This window comes from Myotis daubentonii, chromosome 1 (assembly GCF_963259705.1).
Source record: "Myotis daubentonii chromosome 1, mMyoDau2.1, whole genome shotgun sequence".
NCBI classification, from domain to species: domain Eukaryota; kingdom Metazoa; phylum Chordata; class Mammalia; order Chiroptera; family Vespertilionidae; genus Myotis; species Myotis daubentonii.
Window position 1 is genome coordinate 8,503,100 of NC_081840.1, and position 24,670 is coordinate 8,527,769.

At 57.5% G+C, this 24,670-nt stretch overlaps 1 protein-coding gene across 1 annotated transcript in view; it reads right to left on the reverse strand.

Annotated features, from left to right (window-relative positions):
- LOC132230343 (protein Daple-like) overlaps positions 1 to 24,670 on the reverse strand; it is a 105,398-nt gene that overhangs the window by 59,119 nt on the left and 21,609 nt on the right. The window contains exon 4 of the mRNA XM_059687670.1: positions 4,403 to 4,472. Within this exon, the coding sequence (XP_059543653.1) occupies positions 4,403 to 4,472 (70 nt within the window). The remainder of the gene's footprint in view (positions 1 to 4,402; positions 4,473 to 24,670) is intronic.

The following is a 24,670-nucleotide window of genomic DNA, read 5'->3' on the forward strand; positions in this document are numbered from 1 at the left end:
AGAACCCCAGGCCCACGGCAGGGGAAGGAAGACAGCCCTGTGGCTTTTTAAAGGCACACTCTCAGCAGCAAAAAGACTGCCCCTAACCAATCAGATTCTGAGCCGCCTTCCTCGGTTGCCACAGGGCCGGGGAGCAAACCATTGGGCACTCGGGTCTCTGGGTTCCCAGCCAGTCACCAGAAGCAGAGCTGTGCGGTGTGGGCTGTGAGGGAAGGTTTCCATGGGACCCGGAAAGCACTTCAAGGACACTCTTGACAGGAGAGAAAGTAAACACTGAGAGGGTTAAACATTAAATTCCCAGCAGCGTCAGGAGTTCCGTTCCCCTCCAGCCTCTGAAACCTAAACTCCGCCGGCCAGAAGACTGCCTCCCTCCCTCCCTGTGCCCTGAGCCTGCAGCTCCCCGTGGGACTCCCCGCACATCTCCACTCCTGAGCTCCTCCCACCTGGACTCCTTCCCTCTGCTCTCTGCTGTCACACGGCCCCTCCTCCAGGAAGTCTTCCTGCCCTGCCCAGGCAGAACTCATGACCTGCTCCGCACTCTGTGTACAGCGGGCTCACCTCGCTCTCACCCTGGAACAGAGCTGGTTCTGCATGCTTTGCCCTCTACCTGCCCCCACACGGGCTCGCGGCTCTGGAGCAGAGACAGCCAATTCACCTCTGGGACCCCGGGACCAGCAAGGTGGGCATCAGACAACGAAAGCTGGAGGATGAGCTTGGGCTGAGCTCCCCTTTGAGCCGCTGGCCGGGCAGCCTGCTCAGAGGAGGAAGGCACAAAGGCCTCGGTGTACTGGGAGGGTCAGGAATTGGCCCTCTGGTTTCCTGCACCGAGCTGTGAAGGAAGGCCATTGGCCGCCTCTGTGGGCTCAGAGGCTCTGGCTCCTCGAGGTGTTTTGTCCCTCGAAGGCCCTCCTGTAACCACCATAGAGGGAGGACAGGAAGAACGGAGGGCCAGACCACGAAGAGCGTTAGTGGGACCCCAGGCCACGCTCAGAGGTCCCAGTGGTATTCACTGCAGGGTCCTGCCGGACCCCCAGCCGGGCTCCGAGAAGTGGGGTCTACAGTAACGAGGTGCCGGACAGACGCTTCCCCGGGGACGGACATCCCACTGAGAGAGCTGGACCACGCACGGTCAGAGAGGAAATCCAGAGCCGACCCGAGGTTCAAAACAGGAAAGGAGAGTGAGGGCTTGGGGCCAAGAGGGGCAGACGCTGAGCAGAGACCTTAAAAGCAGTTTAAATCAGCGGGCGCCCACCGGGGGTCCATGGCCGACCGGGGGTCCGTGAGGCCCGAAAGGCCGGTGACCGCTGATCTAACGTGTACCAAGGGTTGTTCATGTTCACGGGCTGCCCTCCAATCCCGGGCAGAGGTAAACAGCAGCCTCCTGTCCGGTGGGTGAGGGGGGTGCGGGAGACACACCGGAAAACCTTGTAAGCGTATGCGCTGCGACATCTCGCTTTCAGACAGAGGAAGGGGGACGATGCCTGGCGGCTCAGGCGTTCGGTGTCACTGTGTGTGAGGGGGAGGGGCGGACCAGGAGCTCTGCTGGGATCTGTCCTGCCCCTGGCATTGGACTCCACTGTGATGATTTGCCAAAAACAAGAAATCACCAAAAACTGTGAAACGTTATAAACGACAGGACACTGTCAACACCCGCGGAAAGAGCTCCTCATGCTCCCAACACGCGTGCGGCAGGATTAGTGAGAGCGCCCGCCTCCCAGCAACACGCAGAGAGAAACCGACTCCGTTCTCTATTTACAGAGAAACCCCAAATGCTTCACACGTCTATTTTTAAAACGTCAAACAGAAAGCCCTGCCCCATAAACACGTCCCTCTGCCCCTGGCACTCAGGTCTGCATCGTCTCGCTGGGGGACCCGCCAACTCCTTTGCTCTGGGAGCCCCTGTCCCCCAGGACCCGTCCTAACCACCCCACGGGCGCGTCCAGCTCAAGTCCCTCTGGTCCCGACATCACGGTGAGGCAGCCCTCCCCCCGAGCCTGCTGCCTGGGCAGCATCCTCCTCCTTCGCTCCCAGGCTCAGCTCCCACTTCCTCAGAGCAGGGCCACAGCCTCTTTGATTGATGTCCGTCACTTCTACGTGATGCTGGGCACCCCGGGCGGCACTCTGTTCACCTGTCACAATCTTAAATCAGGTTCCCGGTGATGTCCTGAAACCGGGTTATGGGGAAGGTTGCGTAACTCTGTGCATTTATGGAAAAGGTCACTAAATCGTACATTTAAAGCGGGTAAACTGTATGGTCTGCAAATTACACCTTCATAAAGCGGCGTTTTGTGTTTTTCAAATCGGGGTCCACATCTCTGCAGATGTTTCCGTTCAGCGCCCGACCGCAGGAGGGGACCTGTGTTCTCCAGCATGAACAATTCCCACAGCCGCGTGGGTCACAAAGGGGCTGGGACCGAGACCGCCGAGGGAGGGCTGGAGCCAGGGCTGGTGTGTGGAGGTGCCTGGTGGATCGGGGGTCCCCAGAGGGCACAGGAAGTGGGGACACCGGCAGGGACGGGGAAGAGGAGGCGTCGACAGGAAGGTAGCCGAGCTCTGCAGTGTGATGAGGCGGCAGGGCGGCTGGTGGGGGAAGGAGGACACGTTTATTGAATATTAGGTTGAACCAGACCCACTGCTGCTTTCGTAGGCAGTCGCCTAGAGTTCAACCGAACACGGGCCTGTCTGCGTGGACTCAGACGGGGAGCTCAGGCTCTGGGGTGGAACGGAGCAGATTTCAGTCAGCGTCTCTGCTTACAGACCGAGGGACCGGGCCTGTCACTTCCACCCTGTGAGCCTGTTTTCTCATCTGTAATGGGGGTGGCACATCACATCCCACAAGCACCTTTCCACTCCCACTTTGTGGTACATGTGCCATGTCCACCACGTGGTGGGCTCACCAAGGGCTCGAGAATGGGCGTCCCCCTGCCCCGCTCCTCTGCCTTCCTCCCGTCACCTTCCTCCCGTCACCTTACGCAGCGACCTCCAGATCGGACGGCAGAGCAGAGATGAGCTTGAACCACCCAGCTCTCTCGCACCTCTCTCCTCTCCCCTTAATACCAGCTCCCACCAAATCAGGGGGCAGCAGTTCTGCTCAGCAAAGCAGACCCCGACTTCATGAAGTTACTACAGAAACTGCGAGAGGCCCCGCCGTCCGGGCCCCAGGGCTGCGGCTGGGATGGGCTGCATCTGGGGGACCAGGAAATAAAGCCGGGAAGCAAATGGCCCAATGGCGGCCGGGGGTGGTGGTGGGGGTGGGGGGTGGAGGAAGGGTGTGCACGGCCGGGAGCACAGCCAACATGAAGGGTGTGAGGCTCCTGGGCCAGCCGAGCAGAGGACTAACCGGAGGTCAACAAAACCTCTTCCTTTCCGCGCATGCAGACAAAAGGCAGACACGCCAGCCAGCGGGCTCAGGAGGACCCCCCCCTCCTCCCCCCCCCCGCCCCCGGCAACAGGAATAATGCTCAGCCGCACCTGGCCCGGTGCCCCCGAAGCGGCTGCTGCTGGTCTCAGGGTTGGGACACTAACCTAGAGCGGCTCCTCGCTGAGCCACGCCCTTGGCCGGCCGCTCAGCGCACTCCCCCTTCCCTCTCAAGGCAACTCTAGCTGCCGTCACATTGTCAGGAGCAGGACGGCCAGCCCCAGTGACAGCACGAGGAGAGCCGGCCACAGAGGGCAGCTGCTCCTTCTGCAGCAGCCCCTCCCGCGGCGGACCTTCTGCAAGCCCTGGCCTACCCCAGGAGGCCCCAGCACCCAGCAAGGTCTCCGCCGGACACAGGAAGTCCCTCACCGCGGGACGTCTGTCCCTGGGGCCTGGGAGCTGGTGGCCAGGAGCCATGGTGCGGGAGCTACCGGAGCAGCGCCAATGAAGCTCCGACGCTCTGGAAGATGGCCAGGAGCACATTGCATTCGGTCTCTCAAGGTCCAGCCAGTGTCCGGGCTGTGACTCGGAACCCTTGCCCTCTGGGGCCTCAGGTGCAGTGGTGAGACCTACCGCGGACTGAGAGAGCATCACGGGGTCCCCGAGGGAGAGATGCGAGCTCCCTCAACAGATTCTAACTTTCTTCCCAGAAGGTGCCCGCCCACTACAGCGTCACGGATTGTGGAGAAGAGATACCCCTCCTCCTCCCCGAGGCCACCATACAACTCCGGCCCGAGCCCACCGAAGCAGTGGCCTTGCCTGCCTCTGCACTCCCAGGGGAGGGGTCGCACGGATTCGTTCTTAAGGAAGAAATGTGCTCTTGGCTTCCTGCCTCAGGGTAATAAGCCCACCCTTCGAAATCCCACCGCACTGGTCACGTGTTTTCAGCGTGCCGGCTCCCAGCCGGCAGCCGGGGCTCTGTGTCCAACAGCTGCCCAGAGCCACTGGCACAGGCCAAGCACCCGGGGGGCGGCTTCCACTCACCAGACAGCGGGTCTTTGCCAATCATCAGAACGTTGGGCAAGTTCATTACGATCAGCTGCTGCAGAACCTCCTACAGAAACCAAGAGGAAAGACCCCATTAACAACAGGAAACAAAAATAAAGGATGACGAAGAGAATGAGAGCTTATCAAGTCACTGGACGCGTGCAGAGCCACGACAAGGTCACTCCGAACACGCTGCTATGTAACAGGAAGGAACAGCTAGGACAGAAACAAATGTGAGAAGTCAAAGCTAGCTTCCGTCTGCCCCGATGGTAACTACACGCACGTTATGTCTGCACATGTACAGAGACTTGGGGGAGAAGGTACGTTACACGCCAGGACAGCAGGACCAGGTGTGAGAGTCCTTTTAGAGACGGCTTTATTTTTATGGCGTGGTTTGCTTGTGCGATTAAAAGTACAGAACGAAAATTAAGGAGCTGCTGCGGGGTCTCTGTCACGGATGATTCGGGAGGCTGCGTTCGCCAGGTCTCCAGGCTCCGGTACACGCTGTCAACGCTAAATGCGGAGTCTCCGCCTGCGTACCGCGGCGGCTTCCCGGGGAGAGGGATAAATCACAGCTAATCTGCGCCCGTCAGGGAGGTGGCGCGGGAAACGAGCTGCCTTCTGGCCCTCACACCAAGGGTCTTTGAAAGCCGGCCCAGCACCAGCCATCAGTCATGCCCCGTGTCGGGGGCCTTTGATGAGCCCGCCTAGGAGTGTGCCGCGTGCACCCTGGCCACCACGGCCTCCCCAGAGGCCTCCAGGGCAGGTCGTCTTCCCCCTCCAGACGGGCCTTGTTGTTTACAAATCAGGAGATAGAAACCGAATTTTACAGAAGACAAGTAAGGGGGTAGGTTTCCTAAGTGGTCTTGGCCTTAGAAAAGTGGTTGGGGGGTGGGGGGAGCGTAGAGGAAGCGGGGGGAGGTCAATGGGGGGGGAAAGGAGACATATGTACTACTAGTTGTAATACTTTAAACAATAAAATAAATAAGTAAATAAATAATAAAACTCCAAAAAAAAAAAAAAAAGTGGTCGCTATAGAAATTCTTCACCAACAAAAGCTCTTCTTACGCCTTTTTAAAATGTTGCCAACTTTTTTCAGGACTCACTCGATTGCGCAACGTGCTGAAGCTCTGCATTCAGTACCTTGCCAGCTAGCGCGGATACAGAAAGGGGGGGCGATTATACAATCGGCCCAGCAGAACACCCCAGAACTCTCGCTCTGAATCATCAGGTTAGAATGGTGGCCTGGGCACGCAGGCCGGGAGATGCCAGCGCCGTCAAACAGTAAGTGCACTGACTTTATCCTCCCTTCTTATCATCTTTCCGTGGCTCCTGTTCACGGAAATTGGGGGAAAGGGATGCTAAACATGAGGTGTACCCCACTCCCAACACACCGGGTCCCTCTCCACGTGGTGTTGGAGAAAGCTTTTCTTTGCTACCTGGGGTCACATGTCACATCAGAGATGGCTACTGTTTTCTTAAACATGTCAGTGGGTACATGCCTGTGCTGGACAGAGGTCTGAGTTGTGTAACAGCTTCAGCCCTCCTTCTGGCCTTGGGAAAATTCAACATGAAAAAAACGGTCTTTAAGTGAATGGCTCACCAAAGGATTCCACAGTCCACTCTGGGGCAAAACACGCGCCACCAGCAAAACCGGCAAAATCCCCTTTCCAGCTGCTCAGCCAGCACGAGGGAGGACTCCCACCAGGTGAGCCCCGAGTCCGGGAGGCTCTGCCCGCCTTCACACACAGCTCGACGCTCAGCCCAACTAACTTCTAGAAGACCCGCTCGTTACTACTGCCCCGCCACCCTCAGTCCCTTCTGGTGGTTGTCTGTGTGTGTGGCGCAGCAGCCCCACCCATGCTCAGGGCGCTCGAAGGGCACAGGTGTCTAACGGAGGCCCAGCGTGGGTGCACACCTGGAAGGTCGCTGCAACCATGCACAGCGGTCTTTCTGTGCTATCGATCCCCTAAGCCAGTGGTCGGCAAACTGTGGCTCGCGAGCCACATGCGGCTCTTTGGCCCCTTGGGTGTGGCTCTTCCTAAGCCTTAGGAGTACCCTAATTAAGTTAATAACAATGTACCTACCTATATAGTGTAAGTTTAAAAAATTTGGCTCTCCAAAGAAATTTCAACCGTTGTACTGTTGATACTTGGCTCTGTTGACTAATGAGTTTGCCGACCACTGACCTAAGCCAAAGCCGCAGGAAACACTGCTAGAAAGCCCATGTGTGTTCAACTTTGTCTAATCAGTACTTGCTAATTTTGCCCAAGAAATATGTGTCACTTGTGCAGTTAAGAAGTGATGTTTACAATACACAAAATAAAACTGAAAGTAAATTGTAGGAAAAAGAAGTTATGTTTTATGAACAAACTATATTTTGTGTGTTTTTAAAATCTGTTCCTTTCAAAACAGCATGGGTCTCTTAAGATCTAGTCCTGTGGCCCGACCCACTCCAGGACCCCCTCCTGGACCCCACGCACATCGCCAGCAAAAGCAGGCGCAGGGGTGTGAGTGTCCAGGGCAGTAGAAATACGATGCGAGACAGTAATTTCAAATGACCCAGTAGCTCCCCTCAAAAAGTAAAAAGAAACGGGTGAAAATAATAATATACTTTAATGACGCCAACATACCCCAAGTATTACCACTTCACCAGACAGTCGACAGGAAGTCGTGAACACTTCACATTCTCGCTTCACACCGAGTCTCTGAAATCCAGTGTGTCGTTTATACTCCCAGCACATCTCAACTCGGACACTACATTTTCCTTGGAAACCCTTGATCCGGGAAGTAGCTTCGCATACCCAAGTTCTCCCAAACACACTGAAAAGCGTCCCGTTAACTGAACCGAGCACCACTTTCTAAATTTAAATGAAAAACGCCTCGGTCACACTAGCCGCATCGGGAGATCCCGACAGCCACATGTGGCCGGTGGTGTCACGCACCCCAACACCCGTGCCGAGGGACCTGGTGGCCATCGGTCCCTAGCTAACGGGTCCCCTCGGGGTGGCAGGGCTCCAGGGCAGCCGGCCAGGCCTTCCATCTAGCGGGGACGTGAGGAGGTTGCTGACGAGCGGGCCCTCCCGCCTGGCGCTGGGAACAGAAAGCCACTGTGGAGGCCGCAGCTGACTCTGGCTGCTGGCATGGGGTGGGGCTGAGCGAGGCCGGAGAGTGCAAGCCCAGGGGTGTGCTTGCACACACCCCCCCCAATCGGGCCCCTCCTAGTGCCCCCCAGGCCTTCACAAAGGCAGTCACATCCCCAGGCAGGGACGAGGGTGCACACAAGCCTCCATGCAGCCTGTCTTGTCACCCGGTCCTTGCGGCCTGACTCAGGCAGCAGAGAGGAGTCAGGCTTGAAGTTCGGCCTCCTGGAGACGCCCCCTCCCCACAGAGCGTGGGGGGGTTACCATCTGTGAGCCAGGGTGGGCTTGCACCACGTTTGCTCGTGGATCCTAATCCAAGATGCTGGGAGACCCCAGGTTCTCCTGTTCATGAATGAAACCGGACCAACGGCATTTATCCCGCCGGCAACTGCTTCACACGAATCAAAGGAAAAGTCACAAAAACGGACCAGAGGCGGTGGGTGCGTTTGGCTTCTCAGCAGCAGGGGGCTGGAAAGCGTCTGTAACGTACACCACCCAAGGCTGCAAACCTAAGTCTAGGACCTTATCCATCCCAGTGTCTCCCCGGGGGCGGTCACGATCAAAACAAGGCCCCACACGTGTCCGGGAGGGAGGGGACAGGCCGGGACACTCCCCAGGAAGCGTCTGTCACCCCAGCTGGCGGGTCCCAGGGCTGCATCTGTGCCGGCAGAGGTGTCAACAAGCCCCTCCAGCTGGCCGCCACCGTCAGATTCCCAGCTCCCCGGAACCTTGGAGGCAACCGAGGGTGAATGGAGGGTGAATGGGGCGTGCGGGGGCCAGTCTGCAGGCCTGGGGCACTGGCTCTCGGGCGTCACCGGGGAGAGAAGGTCGAAGAACAGAACCAGGAAGGCGAGTGGCAGGAAGACACCCCCTTCCCACTGGAATGTACTCGGCGGGGAGAGTGCAGCACACGGCGGGGTGCCCCCTTCCAGGCTCTGTAGGTGGTCGAGCCCTGCTAGTGGCAGGAGGACAATGCGGGAGGGAGGCAGGAGCAGACTCCAGAGGCACCTGGTTACACGCAAAACGCATACCTGACAACAACCCAGTGGTCGTGGATGAGGGGGCCTCTCTGCCACCCACAGCAAACGAGACGGGCACCCAGGTCCACGGCTTTGCTGTGCCCATGGTGCCAGATGCGTGCTCCCCTGGGCCCTGCATTCGGGGCTACGGCAGGGGGCTGGGAGGAAGGGTTCCCAGAGCACCAGCCACTTGACACAGAGGCTCGGGGATCCCAGTGCCACCCGCTACCTAAGGCAATGCAGGGGCCTGGCTGAAAGGCTTCAGAGTCCTGCCAGGGCCCACGCTGACCTCTGCGCCTGCTCACAAGAAAGGCCGTTTTCTCCGCTGGTGGAAGAAGTGCCAGGTCCTGTTAAAGCTGCAGGGTGTAAACACTTTTGTGTGTGTGCCCGGCAAAGGTTATCTTGTTTCCATTCCAAACACTGGGATTGTTGGGTTAAGAACAATGATTTCATAAAGAAACAGGGAAGAAACTTTTTCTCCCCGCTAAATGAAATGGAATGTTATCTCTTGACATTTTGCTGGGAAGGAAAAATAAATGCTGCTAAAGGCCAGAGTTTAGGTCCAGGGAATGACTCTCCGTGGGGGTTGGCATAGGAGCTGCTAGTGCAGAGTAAATGAGAGGGAACGCCCAGAAAACATCAGACAGACACCCAGCAGAGGCCTCCAGGTGCAAGGTGATGCTCACGGTTGCCGAGGAGATCAAGGTGGTCCAGACAACACAACGGGCCTTCCATACAGCCACACAAACACAAGGGGCCTAGCCACGCTCTCAGAGTCGCTACTGAACATCAGAAACACGAGGGCGTCAGGTTGGAGTGTGCCCCCCGCACTCACACGGCATCTGTGAGCGGAGAGTTCTCAGCCTCGCCAGGAAGGCAGGCAGGCACACAATCCTAGCACAGGTGCCACCTAGCACAGGTATCAGCGCGGCACAGCAAGGAGCACGACCAAACACTGCCCAGGGAGCCCAGGGCTTCCAGGGCGGCAGCCGGCAGCCGAGGAGCCCAGCAGGTGAAGGAGGGAGCTGGGACGTGCATGGACCACCTCCTCCACGCAGCCACCCTTCAAGCCCTTCATCTCATATGATTTCCTTTCCTCTCACATTTTGCCTTGTCAATCAACTTCCCACTCAGAGGCAGCAAAACGCTGCTAATAGTGACAGCTGATGAAATTAGACTGATCAGAAAATATTCCTCAAAATTTATATTAAGTTTTTGAAAAATAAGTGTCTTGTTTTTGGAAGAGATGTCTTCTCTCTCACACACTGGCGAGGGAACCAAGTCATGAAAGCCAGCGGCTCTGCCCCCGACCGTGACGGCGGTGCCTCGCAGCTGGGCACGTCGGCCACCAGGCAGAAGCCCGAAGATGCCACAGCCTGTAGACGTGAACACAAGTTAAAAACACCCCAGAGAGAACCGTGATGCTGGTGTGGATACACCATGCTTCCAACGGTAAAATCCCAAATGCGAGTTTTCTGAGCCCTGGACTCAAAGCGAGGTTCATGTTCCACTCGTGGCCTGCAGCAGTCTCAGACAGGAACGCCTCCCCGTCCCAGCCCCCTCCCGTGCCCTGCGGGAGGCCCTGCGGGAGGAGGAGACCTCTCACCTCACAGCGATGACAGCCTGCACACTGGCCCTCCTGGCTGAGGGGAGAAGCCCTTGGGCTGCTGAAAGGCTGACACCCACAGGGCACCCACAGAGAGACCCGGGAAGTCAGGGCCCCCTGCGCGCACCCTGGGGCGTACGCCATGCCACCCCCTCTCACCGCTCCAGGTAACACACCCCACACCTCCCACCGGAGCTGGCCGAGCCGCCTGGCCTTGGCCAAGGCAAACACCCCCAACCACAGAGACGGTCCCGTCTCTATGCTCAGCCCGACACGCGTGAGGGGGTCAGGAGGAGAGCGGCTAGGACGTCCCATCTGAGGGAACCGCAGCACAGTTCTGGTGGTGGGGCTTCATGGCGGGACCCAGCGCAAGGCCGGGGCGGACACTCTAGGCTGGTGAGCTGTCCCCCGGACCACACCGACCTCTGATGGCCAAACCACGGCACTTCCTACAGCCAATCTGCCTCCTAGGGCCAACCTGCCTCACAGCGCCCAGTGACTGGTGGCAGTTAAGCCTGCTGCCCCCGCCCCGCCAATCACGCCTCCCACCGTGCCACCCATCTGAGTACAGCGGAGACTTGACCCCCAGACCAAGCGCCACAGCAAATTCCACGAAGAGCACAATTTTCTAATTTAGCTGCCGAGAGGGGATGTGAGCCTGATGATTTATCCTCGGCCGTCTGTTCGGAGCCTGGCCCACGGGGCCATGAGCTTTAAATCCATCAGGACAAGGGCTGTGGCTGACCGCATGCCCGGTGCAGGCGAAATGAGTGGGTAATGAAGTGCTTTCATGTTAAGAGGCTGTCGGGGAGCGCCGCTGATAGACGCGGAGCGCTGCTGATAGATGGGAGCCATCTGCTCCACCTTCTCTCTCAGTTAATCTGGGGTCCCCAGGGCCCGAGACCTGCTCGAGCCTCGCAAGCCCAGGAGCCCCGGCTCCCCTAACTAGGCCACACAGCATTCTGGGACCCAGCCATCGAAGGCCACCAGCGCAGCCGCAGGCCGTCAGCAGTTCCCCATCATCATAAAACCCCCTCCGGGGACCACTGCTCTAACTGCAGGTCCTCAGGGCTGCGTTCAGAACCCAACCCAACCCATTCTTTGTTCGCAGAAAGGAAAACAAATATTTCCTTTGAGCTGATGGAGGAGGAGGAGGAGAGGAGGAGGAGGAGATCTGTGGGAAGGAGCCCCTGGAAACTCTAATGCCACCACCACACACCACCACGGGAGGGCAAAGCTGCTTCCGGTGTGACGTGTGACCGCGGGTCGCAGTCCCACTCTGAGCCACACCCTCATCTGTAAAGGGACTAAGACTGTCTCTACGGATGGGCCCTTTAAGAAGAGGGAGGCTGGAATTGGGGACCTAGGGCTGGCACAGAGGAGCACAGCAGATCTTTACGGAGTTACTGACATAGAGCAGTTAACTCTGAAAACAGGCAGTGCCCACGCGTCCTGGAAGAACCCAGGGGAAACCCAACAGGACGGGACTGGGGGACACCTCAAGTGTCCCCATGAGCGCCTGCCACCCTCCCCCTAGGGCTGGTGTGATGCCTGGGGTGGCTGTGGGTGCGGCCGACTTATCTGATGGTAGGAGGGCTTCTTCTGAGCCCCTGCACCACGAGAGGTGGTGGGGAGCCCCGGAAGCAGGGGCGGGGCGCTGCTTTCATCTCCTTCTGCCCATACATGGTGCTCCAGGAGCCACCTCACATGGCAAATCTGAGCCTGGCCACCTGTAGCAGAGGCCCTCACGGCCACAGGCGGACGCACACCCTTGCATACAGATACAGCCAACAGCCGGGGGGGGTAAGAATCGGCATTTAAGAACAGAAGAGCCTTACAGATTCTCTATAGAGCAGGGAGACGGAGGCCCGGAGAAGAAAACCATGAGGGCACAGCAACCATCTAGATCGGGTCTAAACACCCAGATCTCCTGGGACTCACTCCCATTCACCAGCGTCCCCTGAGGGCCTCCTACGGCCAGGGCCACCCTCCGGTGGGGGCTTTAGGGGAGGGTGGGGACGGACTGCGAGATCAGGCCAAGAGGATGGGGAGAGGCGTGGACCTGTCCTCACACTTCAGTGCAGGGGAAGGGGGGTGGCGGCTCTAGTGCACCCTGTCCCCGCCTGCCCACTCAAACAGCATCATCTGTGGCTGGGGCTGACGTGAGGAACTCTGTTTTATGGTGGTGAGGAATCTAACACTTTGAACCAGCAGCTGTAAAGCCCTTTTCTTTGAGCTTCCTGGAAAAGTCAAGTGTTGTTGATGGGCAGGCAAGGGAAGGTGCAAGGCTGAACAGCCGGCACCACCCGCAGCCAGAGGCGCAGGGTGGGGAGGGCACACAGGGCCAAGATGGACCTACAGGTGGACCTACAGTGCAGGCTCACAGCAGGCAGGGCCCACCGGACCCAAACTGCTCCCCTGCACCCTCGTCAGGCCGACGAGGCTCTAGGCCGAACCCCCAGGTACCTTCTGCCCTGGGCATGGCCACAGAGCTCAATGGGATAAGCGTGGCCTTTTTGTGTCATCAGGTAGCTGGGCTAGGGATAACATGGCATAGAAAGAGCCACTGTTCACCCCACCACTCATCCCAGGCCTACAGGCACCCCCTGGCACGCATACCCGCTGCCTCACAGTGCTGTAACCAGCTCCCCTCCCAGGGTACATGTCGGAGTGGCAGAGTGTGCCAGGGAGCCTCTGGCTTTGGGTGGCAGCCTGCTGGGACCTGTGAGGGCAGGGAAAGGCAGGCAGGGAAGCCAGCCTCCACCCCCATCACCCATAGTGTGAACCTCACAGGACGAAACGCACCAAGGTTCCTGAGTCAGGCAGGCCTCCAAATCCATCTCCCCAGGCAGGAGGCTGGGGGCAGGGAGAACAGCGGGCAGCCTTTCATTCTCCTACTTACACCACTGTCTCTCCTGGGCACCACCTGGGTGGCAGGTAATGGCTGGTTGGAGGTGGAGGTGTAAGCAGACAAGACCTCTGTCCTCAAATCCAGGAAATGCAGACAGACAAACTGAACAAAGCTGGCAGGAAGCAGCGAGGGTGCCCAGGATGTGTGCATGGGGCTGGGCCTTGTCCTCAAGGAACCCAAAGCCTGGGAATAGACAGACCCGCTGGCAAGTCTGGGACCCTAACAAAGGGGATGTGAGACATCTGAGCCAGGGGATAATGAGAGTACCTGGGAGGGACTAACCCAGGAAGGCTTCCAGGAGGTGGTGTTGCGCTGAAATGGGAACAGAGAGGAGCAGGTGCCCTCCAGGAGTGTGTGTATGCACAGGGTTGTGACGGTGGCAGGGAGAGGTGGCAACAGAGGCAAAGGAAAGAGCAGAAGGCACTCCCCCAGCGCATGACCCCACACAGTGCAGGAGTCCTCCTGCCCGCTGCAGTCCAGGGGAAGGACCAGAAACCCTGCTCAGGTGGCAGCAGGGCTCTGGGGTGCCCTGTGCAGGTCCCCCCCAGCCTGTTGCCGCTGGGCCTCAGCTTCGAACCATGTGCTCCGTCTGCAGAGCCGGGTGGGCAGGCATCACACCCGGCCTAGAGACCACGCAGAGCGCCTGGCACGTGGCCCTGGCGGGGCTGTTCCAGACGACGCTCAGAGAGCACACGCACGCCTGCCTCCTGCTTCAGGGTCCCAGCTCAGAACAGCTCAGCGGTGCCCAAATGCAGGAGGCCTACGGTGTCAAAAAAGTGAAACCCATCAAGGAAGGCGTGAGGGTGCACCCTGGGTTCCTCAGGACACAGAAATCCTCCTACCCTGGCTCACCCCAAACCAGGGGTAGGCAAACTTTTTGACTCGAGGGCCACAATGGGTTCTTAAACTGGACCAGAGGGCCGGAACAAAAGCATGGATGGAGTGTTTGTGTGAACTAATATAAATTCAAAGTAAACATCATTACATAAAAGGGTACAGTCTTTTTTTTTTTTTTTAGTTTTATTCATTTCAAACGGGCCGGATCCGGCCGGCGGGCCGTAGTTTGCCCACGGCTGCCCCAAACCCTTCCCTCCTCGCTCGCTCGCTCAGGGCTTAGGATGAGGCAGGAGGAAGGGCTGGACAGGAGCGCCTGACCGCCCCTTCCTCACCCTCACTTCCTGTCTTTTCCCTCTGGTCTCAAGAGGAAAGGCCTGGACTGGGCAGGGCGGGCAGGTGCAGTGCTGGGAACCCTCAGGGCCAGTCCTGGCTCCGGGGAAGGTGTGCCTGGTTGATGAGTGATGCCAACCGCGGGCAGAGCCACACAATCCGCACTCAGGAAATAAGAAAAGCTGAAGAGCAGCCAGTCAAGTCCTACGTGAGCACCGAGGGAACTGCGAATGCTCCACGGTGGGCAAGTGCGCGAGGTAAGGCTGCTACCGCCTCTCTGGCCGCCCCACCCTCCGCGGAAGCTGCAGACTGAAATCCCATGAACTGGTCACTTCTCATCTTGGGGGTTTGCAGCAAATGACCAGGCTGCCTCTAGAGCAGCGGTTCTCAACCTGTGGGTCGCGACCGCTTTGGCGGTCGAACGACCCTTTCACAGGGGTCGCCTAAGACCATCCTGCCTATCAGATATTTACATTACGATTCATAACAGTAGCAACATGACAGTTATGAAGTAGCAACGAAAATAATTTTATGGTTGGGTCACAACATGAGGAACTGTATTTAAAGGGCCAGAAGGTCGAGAACCACTGCTCTAGAGAGCAAAGAAACTTGGGAGGGCTCTTCTATCACCAAGAGTTTATTCTATAGCAGGAAACCGGGGGAGGGCGGCTCAGGACACAGTTGAAAAATTTGGTAGGAGGGAGATTAAGAAACGACAAGTTTATAATGACTAACATCACAGCAGGAAGTGAAATCTCAACAGATGGTATCGCCGTCAAGGCAGCTGCCCACACTGGGGGGTGGGCAGGGGCTTGTGGGTGGCCTGACCTTCCCCTCACACCTAACGCCGTGCTCTCCACCCTTCAACTCCCCTCCAATACCTTCACTACCCAAGACCCTTGGTTGGAAACGATCACTTCTTCGTCTGTCCTCCCAAACCCCGGCACTCTGTACCCCACATTCGAGGTGACTGGGAACCTCAGACTCTCGGGCACAGGTGCTGTGGCGTGCTCACCCCTGCACCCTCCCTGCCCCCAGGCCTCTGCAGGTGCTGCTCACAGCAGTTGCTCACCAACTGCTGGCTACACTGAGCCGACTGACCGCAGGGGGGGAAGGGTCTGGTGCGAACAGGCGCCTGAGGACCTCGGACAGACCACTGCGCACACCTTCCCCCTTCCAGAGGACACAGAACACTTTCTTTTGAATGAGCGTTAATCGCAGTGTTTAATAAGCCAGAGGCTGGGCTAGATACTGTGTGTATCACCCCACTTCATCCTACCTGGCCGCGGTACTCCTGGTGCACCCGCAGTTAGCCAGCGCAAATCCACCACCGGGGACGCTGTGGCAGATGCGGGGATATGCAGAAGCATATAAATAGGTCATGTGCATGTGCCAGGAAGGACTGGGTACTAAGAAGAAAAATAAAGCAGGGTAGGACGATCAAGAGTGACGGAAAAGGAAGCTAATACAGACAGGTGATCAAAGAGGGCCTGCCGATTCAATACATGACAGCTGAATAAACTATGGAGAAAAGGTGTGAGCCAGGAGAGAGGCGGAACAAGAGAATTCCAGGCAGAGGGAATGCGGCGAATGGGAAGGTGTCGCAGCTGGAACAGGCTGTGCGGTCCTCGCGAGCACGAGGTTGGCGGCCGGCCTGATCTTTGAGGCCGGTTCCAACAGTCCCCGGTGCGCACACAGCCCCCGTGGTCAGATGCCCCGCTCTGAAGCCCTGGGAGGCAGAAGGCGCTCTCACGGTGACACCAGAGGTTATGGCGGGTTCAAGCCTGTGTGCCAGGCATAAGTGGCTGGGGCTGGCCACATGGAGCGCAGTTCTGAGGAGGATTCGGAAACTGGATCTGGGCTCAGAGGCGGAGCGCCACGATCGATTAGTGATGTCTGCCTCAGTGGGCGTGAAGGCACAGAGACACTCCCTTGTGAGAATTACACTTCCAGAAATGCGTGTTGGGGCACACAGCACTCAACAGCTGACAATCCAGGCTGCCAGCTCTGGTGTGCCCCCAGGCACGGCCCCGAGCTCCCTGAATTGGAGGAGTTCAGCGCGGTTCAGTGACTTGCCCGGGTCACTTGTCGGTGAGTGGAGCACAGGATCCAATGCCAGCTCCCTGGAGTCCAGATGCCACTTTACGATCCTGCTGACCTTGTGAGCCCACAGGACTTGTGCTGCAATCATTAGGTACTCACCGTGCTAGGGCCACGGGGGTCAGAGGTGGTGATGCACTATATCCTGAGAATGACAGTAGTCTGAGTGTAACGAAGACCTAAAAATAGTGACTCACACCAGGTTCAAGATCTGAGAAGACAGGCAGACCATGAGCCCCACCTCAGGGTGTCAGGGACCTGGGCATCGAGCTGCATTCCGAGCAGGGAGGAGGAGGAAGGGGAGGAAGGCACGCTGCCACCTCCTTTTCAGACGGCTTCCCAGAAGCAGCCCTCAACACAGCCCCTGACGTCCCCCTCAAGCCACCTGGGTGGAGTCTAGCTGGAGGGGAGGCCGGGGTTCTCTTAAGGAAGAAGGGGGTGAACAGGAGCTGGGGAGTAATCGGCCACATAAGAGGGATAAAACGCGCCCTCTGGCCTTGGGGAAATCAGCATCTCATTAGAAAGACACACACATGTGGGGACGATTAGTGGGTGAGGCCTCTGTAACAAGGCACCGATTGTGTGACAGATAGGAAGCAAGTGGTTAAGGAAGCGCAAAGCCCCAGGTGGCCACGGCCACTCCAGCCAGCGGGCACTGCGGAGGGAGACCTGAGCTGATGGGCAGGCGGCGGGGCAGAGAGAGAAGCAGGGGGGAGGGCAGCTACGGAAAAGTATACCACTCCCCACCCCAGTGAACCCTGGGCCACCGCAGCCCCAGCTAAAACTGACTGGGGTGGGGAGGAGTGCTGGGCCTAACGTGCACAGAACTGGGTTAATTATTAATCATAATCCTTGGCTCCTGACACTCATCTGTGGTCACACACGGCTCCTTTTCAATTAGTTACTTCTCACACTGTAACAACCACCGGCAAACCCAGCACCCAAAGCAAAGGCTCGGACTTTGACAATAACCTCTGTCTAACTGGATGGGGCCCCAACCCCACCCCGACTCCTCCCATCCAAGACACCATCCACCTGAATCACAGGGGCCCGGTGCACGACATTCAAGCACTCGGGGGGGGGGGATCCCCTCAGCCCAGCCTGCGCCCTTTAGCAGTCCGGGAGCCCTCGGGGGATGTCTGACAGCAGTTGGACATCCTTAGCGCTGCAGCGGAGGTGTGCCGCTGGCTCACCAGCCATCAGCCCGGCTTGTGGCTAAGCGGCGCTCCCCCTGTGGGAGTGCACTGACCACCAGGGGGCAGCTCCTGTGTTGAATGTCTGCCCCCTGGTGGTCAGTGTGCATCATAGCGACCGGTGGTTCTGCCATTCGGTCGATTTGCTTATTACCCTTTTATTATATAGGATGTTACACCAATAAATTCACTAAAAATGTTTTTTTAAAAAAGCACACTCCCTCACTCTCTTTGTTACAGTTTTACTGAATCAATAAATATTCCTAAAAAGAACATTTATGTTAGTTGCTCTTAACTTTGTAAGGAAAGGAATAGTGCTGCGTGCAACCTTTGGGAGCCCCCGCTCTTTCTGCCTCATATTCATGCTATTGCTAAACCCATCCACATCGCTGCACGTTGCTGTCGCTAACGTGCTTGGACGGCTGTATAATATTCCATTGTGTGGCCACGACTCGACGTACGCATCCAGTCCCGTTGATGGGCATCTGGGCTGTTTCCAGGCTTGGCGGCTGTGACCAGAAATGCTGTGACCATTCCTGCACAAAGTCTCCCGGGTCCGTGCAGGAGTGTCTCTCGGGTGCACGCCGGGGCCTGAAACTGGCTGGGCCGTAGCTCACGTGGATGGTGAACTTCAGGCGTTAAAGCCAGACTGTTTTCTAGCGGCGGCACAGTCTGCCTTCCCTCTGGATGCTGGAGTTCACCAAGCGCTTGGATCCTTCCCAGCTCCCTTGTGTTAGCGGCCCCTTCACAGGGGGCAGACACTGACCAGCATCACAAACTCCTGTGGGGGTCCTGACCTCCGGTCAACCCGACTCTGAAACCGGTGCCCCTCCACTAAGGCCTCCCATTCAGGCCAACTCCTGCCGGAGGGAGAGGCTGAAGGGGCAAGGATGACATTGCAGGCAGAGGGTGACACCAAGGAGGACACCTCCACTAGGTCAAGTGCAGGGTCAAGAGCAGAAACACAGAGACCCAGGCCAGTCTGTACAGGACCCAGCCTTCGTCACCCAGGGCCAGGGAATGTGCCCACAGATGAGCCTTTGCGAGGTCTGACTGGTCTGGTATGGCCGGTGTTTTCTCACTCGTTACTTACTGCCCCCGACTCATGTGCCACCTCATAGCAAGCCCATGTGAGCGAGACGTTCATGGTGCCACGAGTGTGAGCTCACCCCCTTCTGCTCCATTCCAGCGCCTGCTCTCCTTCTGGGCTAAAGGGACAGGTGCCAGCGATGGCCTGCACAGCCAGGTCTGGTCCCTGCACCCGTGCTCGGGCCTCCCATTGGAGTGCCTCACTCATTCCCCATTTCCCGTGGGCGTGGGCCTGCTGGAAACCAACAGGAAAAAACCTGAGCTCTCTCTGCCCGTAAGAAGTTTCATTACTGGAGAACGGTCTACCCTGAGAACAGGGTAACGGCAAAGGGGTCTGGGGCTGCAGGTAAGTGCTATGGGATATCAGAACAGGGCGAGACGGCCGGGCACTGCACAGGCCCACTGTGAGACAGCACCTCGGTGCTATTGGGTGGGACCCCGAAGGGGCCCTCCTCCTGGGGCTCACCTCCCAGCTTCCGGTGGGATCTTGAGACCAGCAGAGTCATCCCCCACATCATTCATGTCCTCATGTTTTTGTCTTCATGTGCAGATGCTCAATAAACGTTTGTCCAATAAACTCAAAACTCCTATTACTATTGAAGTGTTAAATACTCAAAAACCTGCATGAAATGTTACTGGTGGAATTCTGGGCCCCTTGGGGTGGACGAGCCCACCGAAAGCTTTCAGGAACCGTTACATAAAGAAGCCCATCCGTGTTCACCAAGCGGGAGGAAGCGAGGACATAAGAGCCAGTGCTGGCGTGGGAGCTGGACATGCGTCTCCAGGCAGGTACACAAGCGGGAACGTTTCCAGGAGAACCCTATACATTTTTCAAACCATGTTATAGTGAAAAGTTTCAAATGAAAAAAACAAAAAAAGAGAGAACAGGGCAATAAACCCCTCATACCCATCGCTCCAATTCAACAACGAGGAAGATGTGCTTCCTCCTTCTCTTTCCCTTTGTTACAAAACAAAAAGAATTTTAAAGCAAACTCCAACATGATGTCATTTCACCCTCCATCAGAATCCCCTCTAGGGAACACTGGCATTTTCTTACACAGCCACAACGACATGCTTGAAGCATTTTCCCCCTATGTGCTCCTTAAAGTGAAGCACAGTATGTTTTGGGACAGAGGCCGGCCTGGCAGTGGGAGAGCAGGGGAGCAGGAGGGAGGGGAGGAGGGGGGTGGGGTGCGGATATAGAATCCTTATTGGTGAACCCTGCAGACAGACACACGGGGGTGGGGGTGGGGGGGGGGCCTTCTGATTTGCAAGCCCCGTGCAGGTTTCCATTTTCTCCTCTGTGACTCTAACCACTGCCCAAAGAGAATGAGACACTGGGCGCTGAGGACATGTCAAGGTGTAGTAACAGGGTTGGTGGAGAAATCAAGCAACTCTTGTAAGTGCCAGACACCCTGTCCAGCGCGAAAAATGAGCTAAAAATTAGGACAGGAAGCAGGGTGTGCCTCGATCCACCCTTTGTTTAACCTGCTGAGGGCAACTGCTCCCACCTCGGAAAATGTCGCGCCTGCATCACACAATGGCCGCACCGAGTCACGGGTGCAGGGCTCTCCTGTGGGGAGCCCGAGTTCCCCACCCCCCACCTGTCCTAAGAAGGGTGCTGTGAGCCACCAGAGCCATCACATATTACCGAGGCCGGCTGTCCTCCCTCCTCGCAGCTCCGCCTACACTGACCACAGTCTGAGGCCGGATTCCTGCTGCAGACGCCAGGGCTCTGGCTTCCGTGCTCCACTGCGCCCCTCTGCACCTGGCACGCTGCCAAGCCCCAGGGCCTTTCTGCCAGACCCAGGAGAAGCTGCCTGCAGAAGCCCCCTCTTCCCATCATCAGCTCACAGTTGGAAATGGGGTGAAAGGGGCGCCCCAAGCAGTCAGTTTAGCAGGAAGGCTCATCTCTCAGGCAGCTGCCTAAAGCCCAGGCCTGCCGGGCCCCAGTGGGGGGTCGGCCAGGAACTTCAGGGGCTGCGTGGGCTCCAGGCAAGACCGGCTTTCTTTGATCAAGCCCTCCTCCCCAGCCCCACCGCCAAGGAAAGGCTGGCCCTCCCTCATTCTCCTTGCTTGCTCAAGTGTTAAGGAGCCAGGAGAAGGGGGTGGGGAGGAGAAGGGTCATGCTGCTTCCTCCAAGGGCCAGTAACTTATTAAGCGCCACATCCTTATTCGAGGAGGAGACCTGGAGGTATGGAGGTGTCCGTTTACTTTGCAAAACCAGTTCTTGCTGCTTGAGGACAGTGTGGGGCTTGGTAAATGGTGGCGGGAAACCGGACACCCCTGGGAACAGCGCCATTCCATTCTCGGGACGCGAAGCGCTGGGAAAAGACACCAGCACCCCTGCAGGTCATAAACCACGTTATTGTGGGCTGCGTGCGGGGACGGAGAGCCCAAGTCACCAATGGATGGGACGTACCACTGACATGCGATCGCCCCTAACCACACGAGGCCCATTTTTCTCACAGTGAGACAGAAACAATTCATCTGTGCGCGTAAACTTCCAGTAACGGGATGCTGTAAATCCTGCAGATAAGCAGCACCCTCTGCTTCTGCTCTGAAGGCCAACTGTGCACCCCGGTGCTCATAAGGCCTTCTGGAGTGCCATACCCGGGACCCAGGGCACTGGTGCAGCCTGGGCAGACGTTCTGAGGACCCACACCCGGGGGCCCAGGGCACTGGTGCAGCCTGGGCAGACATTCTGAGGACCCACACCCGGGGGCCCAGGGCACTGGTGCAGCCTGGGCAGACGTTCTGAGGACCCACATCTGGGCACCCAGGGCACTGGTGCAGCCTGGGCAGACGTTCTGAGCTTCTGAGGAGAGCACACCTGGGACGCCTGTGCACTCGGACATTCAATAAGATTGAGGTAAGGGACTTGATGCGTCAAAACCAAGCAATGCGGATCATCCATGTGTGTTCAGGGCAAAGACCCCTCTGACTGACAACTGTGCAATGAACAACGTACCAGCGCAGCGGAGAAAGGGCAGCCCCCGCTCCCCTCCGACCGGCATCCACCGCTCCCTCCTGCACTCCCAGTGGCTCCGAGGGCCAGCCAGTGAATTAGGCTGGTCAGCGTGGCGCTAACCAGGCACATGCTGGACTCTGGGCCCTGCAGTCCTTACTTCCCTGGTCACACAGCCCCAAGCCCCGCCCCTCAAGTCCACAGCATGGGGTTGCTGGTAGGTCACCATCCACCCAACATCAAAGGACAATATGGTCTCCAAAGGCAAACTGTTTCTTTTCCTTTCAACGTAACGTCTCCACATGAAGCAACGCGATGCGATCGCTTAGATTCCCAAGAGCTCTTTCAACTGATCCACATGGGAGACCAGCACCACGAGCCCTCCCTCCGGGCCCAGGGACAGGTCCACGGGAACACAGCACCCTGGGCTGGTTTTGCTTTGAGGCTTAGGTTCCCGAGCCTGCAGGACCCCAGCGTACAGAACGCCGGGTGCAAAGTGCAGTCAGTTGACGAGGAAGTTTATCTCTCGAACTCTGGACATTTCTAACAACCTCGGGGAAGGAAAGTCTACCAACACATGTCACCCGTCAGGTCCCAGAGTCCTTTGCATCTCCCCCCCATACCCAGAGTTCTCTAGTCCCACTTACACCAGGAACCTAAACACCAGAAAGGCTGCACCTCCCCCCACCCCCACCCCCGTGGGCCCACAGCCCACGCGTCCTCCAGCTCTGACAGTCAGCGGTACCCAGGCACGCAGCACAAAGGCGGGCGCCTCCCGCGGCCTCACTGAGGCACCGCTGGGCAGGAGCCAGCAAGGGGCAGGTGTCTTGCATGCCCAGCCATCTGAGGTGGGGATTCCACCCCACGTGTCACACAGGAAACCTGTGACTGCAGATGGGCTTCCAGTCACCAGGCGTGATGGCTTTGAAGCCAGAAGCTGTGCCCTTCCTGGGTAGTCCGGGGTGTGCCAAACAGGGGTCCGGGCATTCCGAAGTACTAAAGGCCTGTTTTCCTACTGGACTGGGCACCGGGCTCACTGGCCATGGCACCTCTCCACCCACTTCCTTGTCTATCTAGAGAATTACCCACATGCATTTTTGTACCAGAGGCCACAGCACATAGGAAAACACCACACCAAGAGCAGAAAGGCCTGGGTTCCCGTTTCAGGTCTGACAACCCACCAGCTGATGTGACCCTGAGCAAGCCGTTCACATCCCAGGGCCTCATTTTCTCATCTGTAATAATAATAGAACCATCTACCTAACACGTTTTATACATCTTTTTTTTTTTTTTAATCCTCACTTGATATTTTTCCATTAGTTTTCTTCTTTTTTAAAAATACATTTTTATTGATGTCAGAGAGGCAGGGAGCGGGGGAGAGAGAGAGAGAAACATCAATGATGAGAGAGAATCATTGATCGGCTGCCTCCTGCAAGCCCCACACTGGGGATCAAGCCCGCAACCTGGGCATGTGCCCTTGGCCAGAATTGAACCTGGGACCCTTCAGTCTGCAGGCCAACGCTCTATCCACTGAGCCAAACTGGCTAGGGCTCCATTCATTTTTAGAGAGAGTGAAAGGGGAGAGGGAAGGACACAGAGAAATATCAATGTGAGAGAAGCATATCGATCGGTTGCCTCCCACACCAACCCCGACTAGGGCCTGGGCTGGGGAGGAGCCTTGCAACCGAGGTATCGAGGTAACGTGCCCTTGACTGGAATTGAACCCGGGACCCTATGGTCTGCAGGCCGACGCTCTATCCACTGAGCCAAACCGGTCAGGGCTCATACATCTTCTGATGACTGAGTGTTCTCTCACCCTCTCCTTTGACAAACCTATAGTGAGCACAGAAAATGCAGCCAGCAGACTCGTGTCAGAGCTTGTGTATATTTGCACGTGAGCACATACACATGTCTGTGGGCTCTCTTTCTAACTCCTCCAAAGTTCCAAAGCCAGACGAAAACCCAGGCACCCTTTTCCTGTCTGGTTAGGCTAGGACAGTGGTCGGCAAACTGTGGCTCGCGAGCCACATGCGGCTCTTTGGCCCCTTGAGTGTGGCTCTTCCACAAAATACCACGTGTGGGCGCGCATGCACAGTGCGATTGAAATTTCGTGGCCCATGCGCAGAAGTCGGTATTTTGTGGAAGAGCCGGTATTTTGTGGAAGAACCACACTCAAGGGGTCAAAGAGCTGCATGTGGCTCGCGAGCCGCAGTTTGCCGACCACTGGGCTAGGAAAAGGCACAGGAAGCAGACTCAGGTGGTCTCCAGGTGACCTGTCCGCAATCCGCAAGCCAGCCAGAGCCGCCCCCGTGCACGGGGACCCCTGGTCCACGCCTGATGGGAAGCAAGGCAAGGAGGGGAGGAAGCAACCTCAGTGGACAGGAGCTGGGACCCCAAGACCTGGACGCACCTTCTTCCAACGGCCGAAGGGACAAAAGAAAACCACTCAGTGGCCTGTCTTTGTGTTTTCCTATCTGTAAAATGAGTTGCCGGCTGAACAGGATTAGTGGTTCTCAGCCTGGCTACCAGCCAGAATCATCTAATTAAAGCTTCTAAGAGAGCTTTTCAACAATATTGACACCCACGCCCACCGGACCACTTAAATCAGACTCTCATTCTGCGGGGTGGGGTGCGCAGGGGACAGAACCACCACCCTGGGCCACTCCTCACACCAGCCACGCGCCATCAGGACTTGTTCTGGAGCAACCCTCATTGGCCCCAGGGGTGTGTGGGGGAGAATGGGGGGTATGGGAGTCCCAACCAACTTGTGATCAGATGTGTCATGGCACATGGGAGCTGGGGACCAGGTCTGCTATAATTACCCACCGTGTGGCCACAGCCACCCCCAGCCAGGCTCCCCAACCCTCCGCCCCAGTCCGCCATCCTTGTAAAACGAGGGCACTGGGCCTCGGGGCTCGGGCCGCCTCAGCCCAGCTTTCCCAGGCCCTGGTGCTGACTCAATGCTGGCCTCCTGCACGCGGAGGTCCAGGCAGGTACCAGGCAGCGCCTGCCGTGGAAACGCCCCCGGCTAAGGCTTCTGTCACGCGCTGCCAGAGCGACTCGAGATCC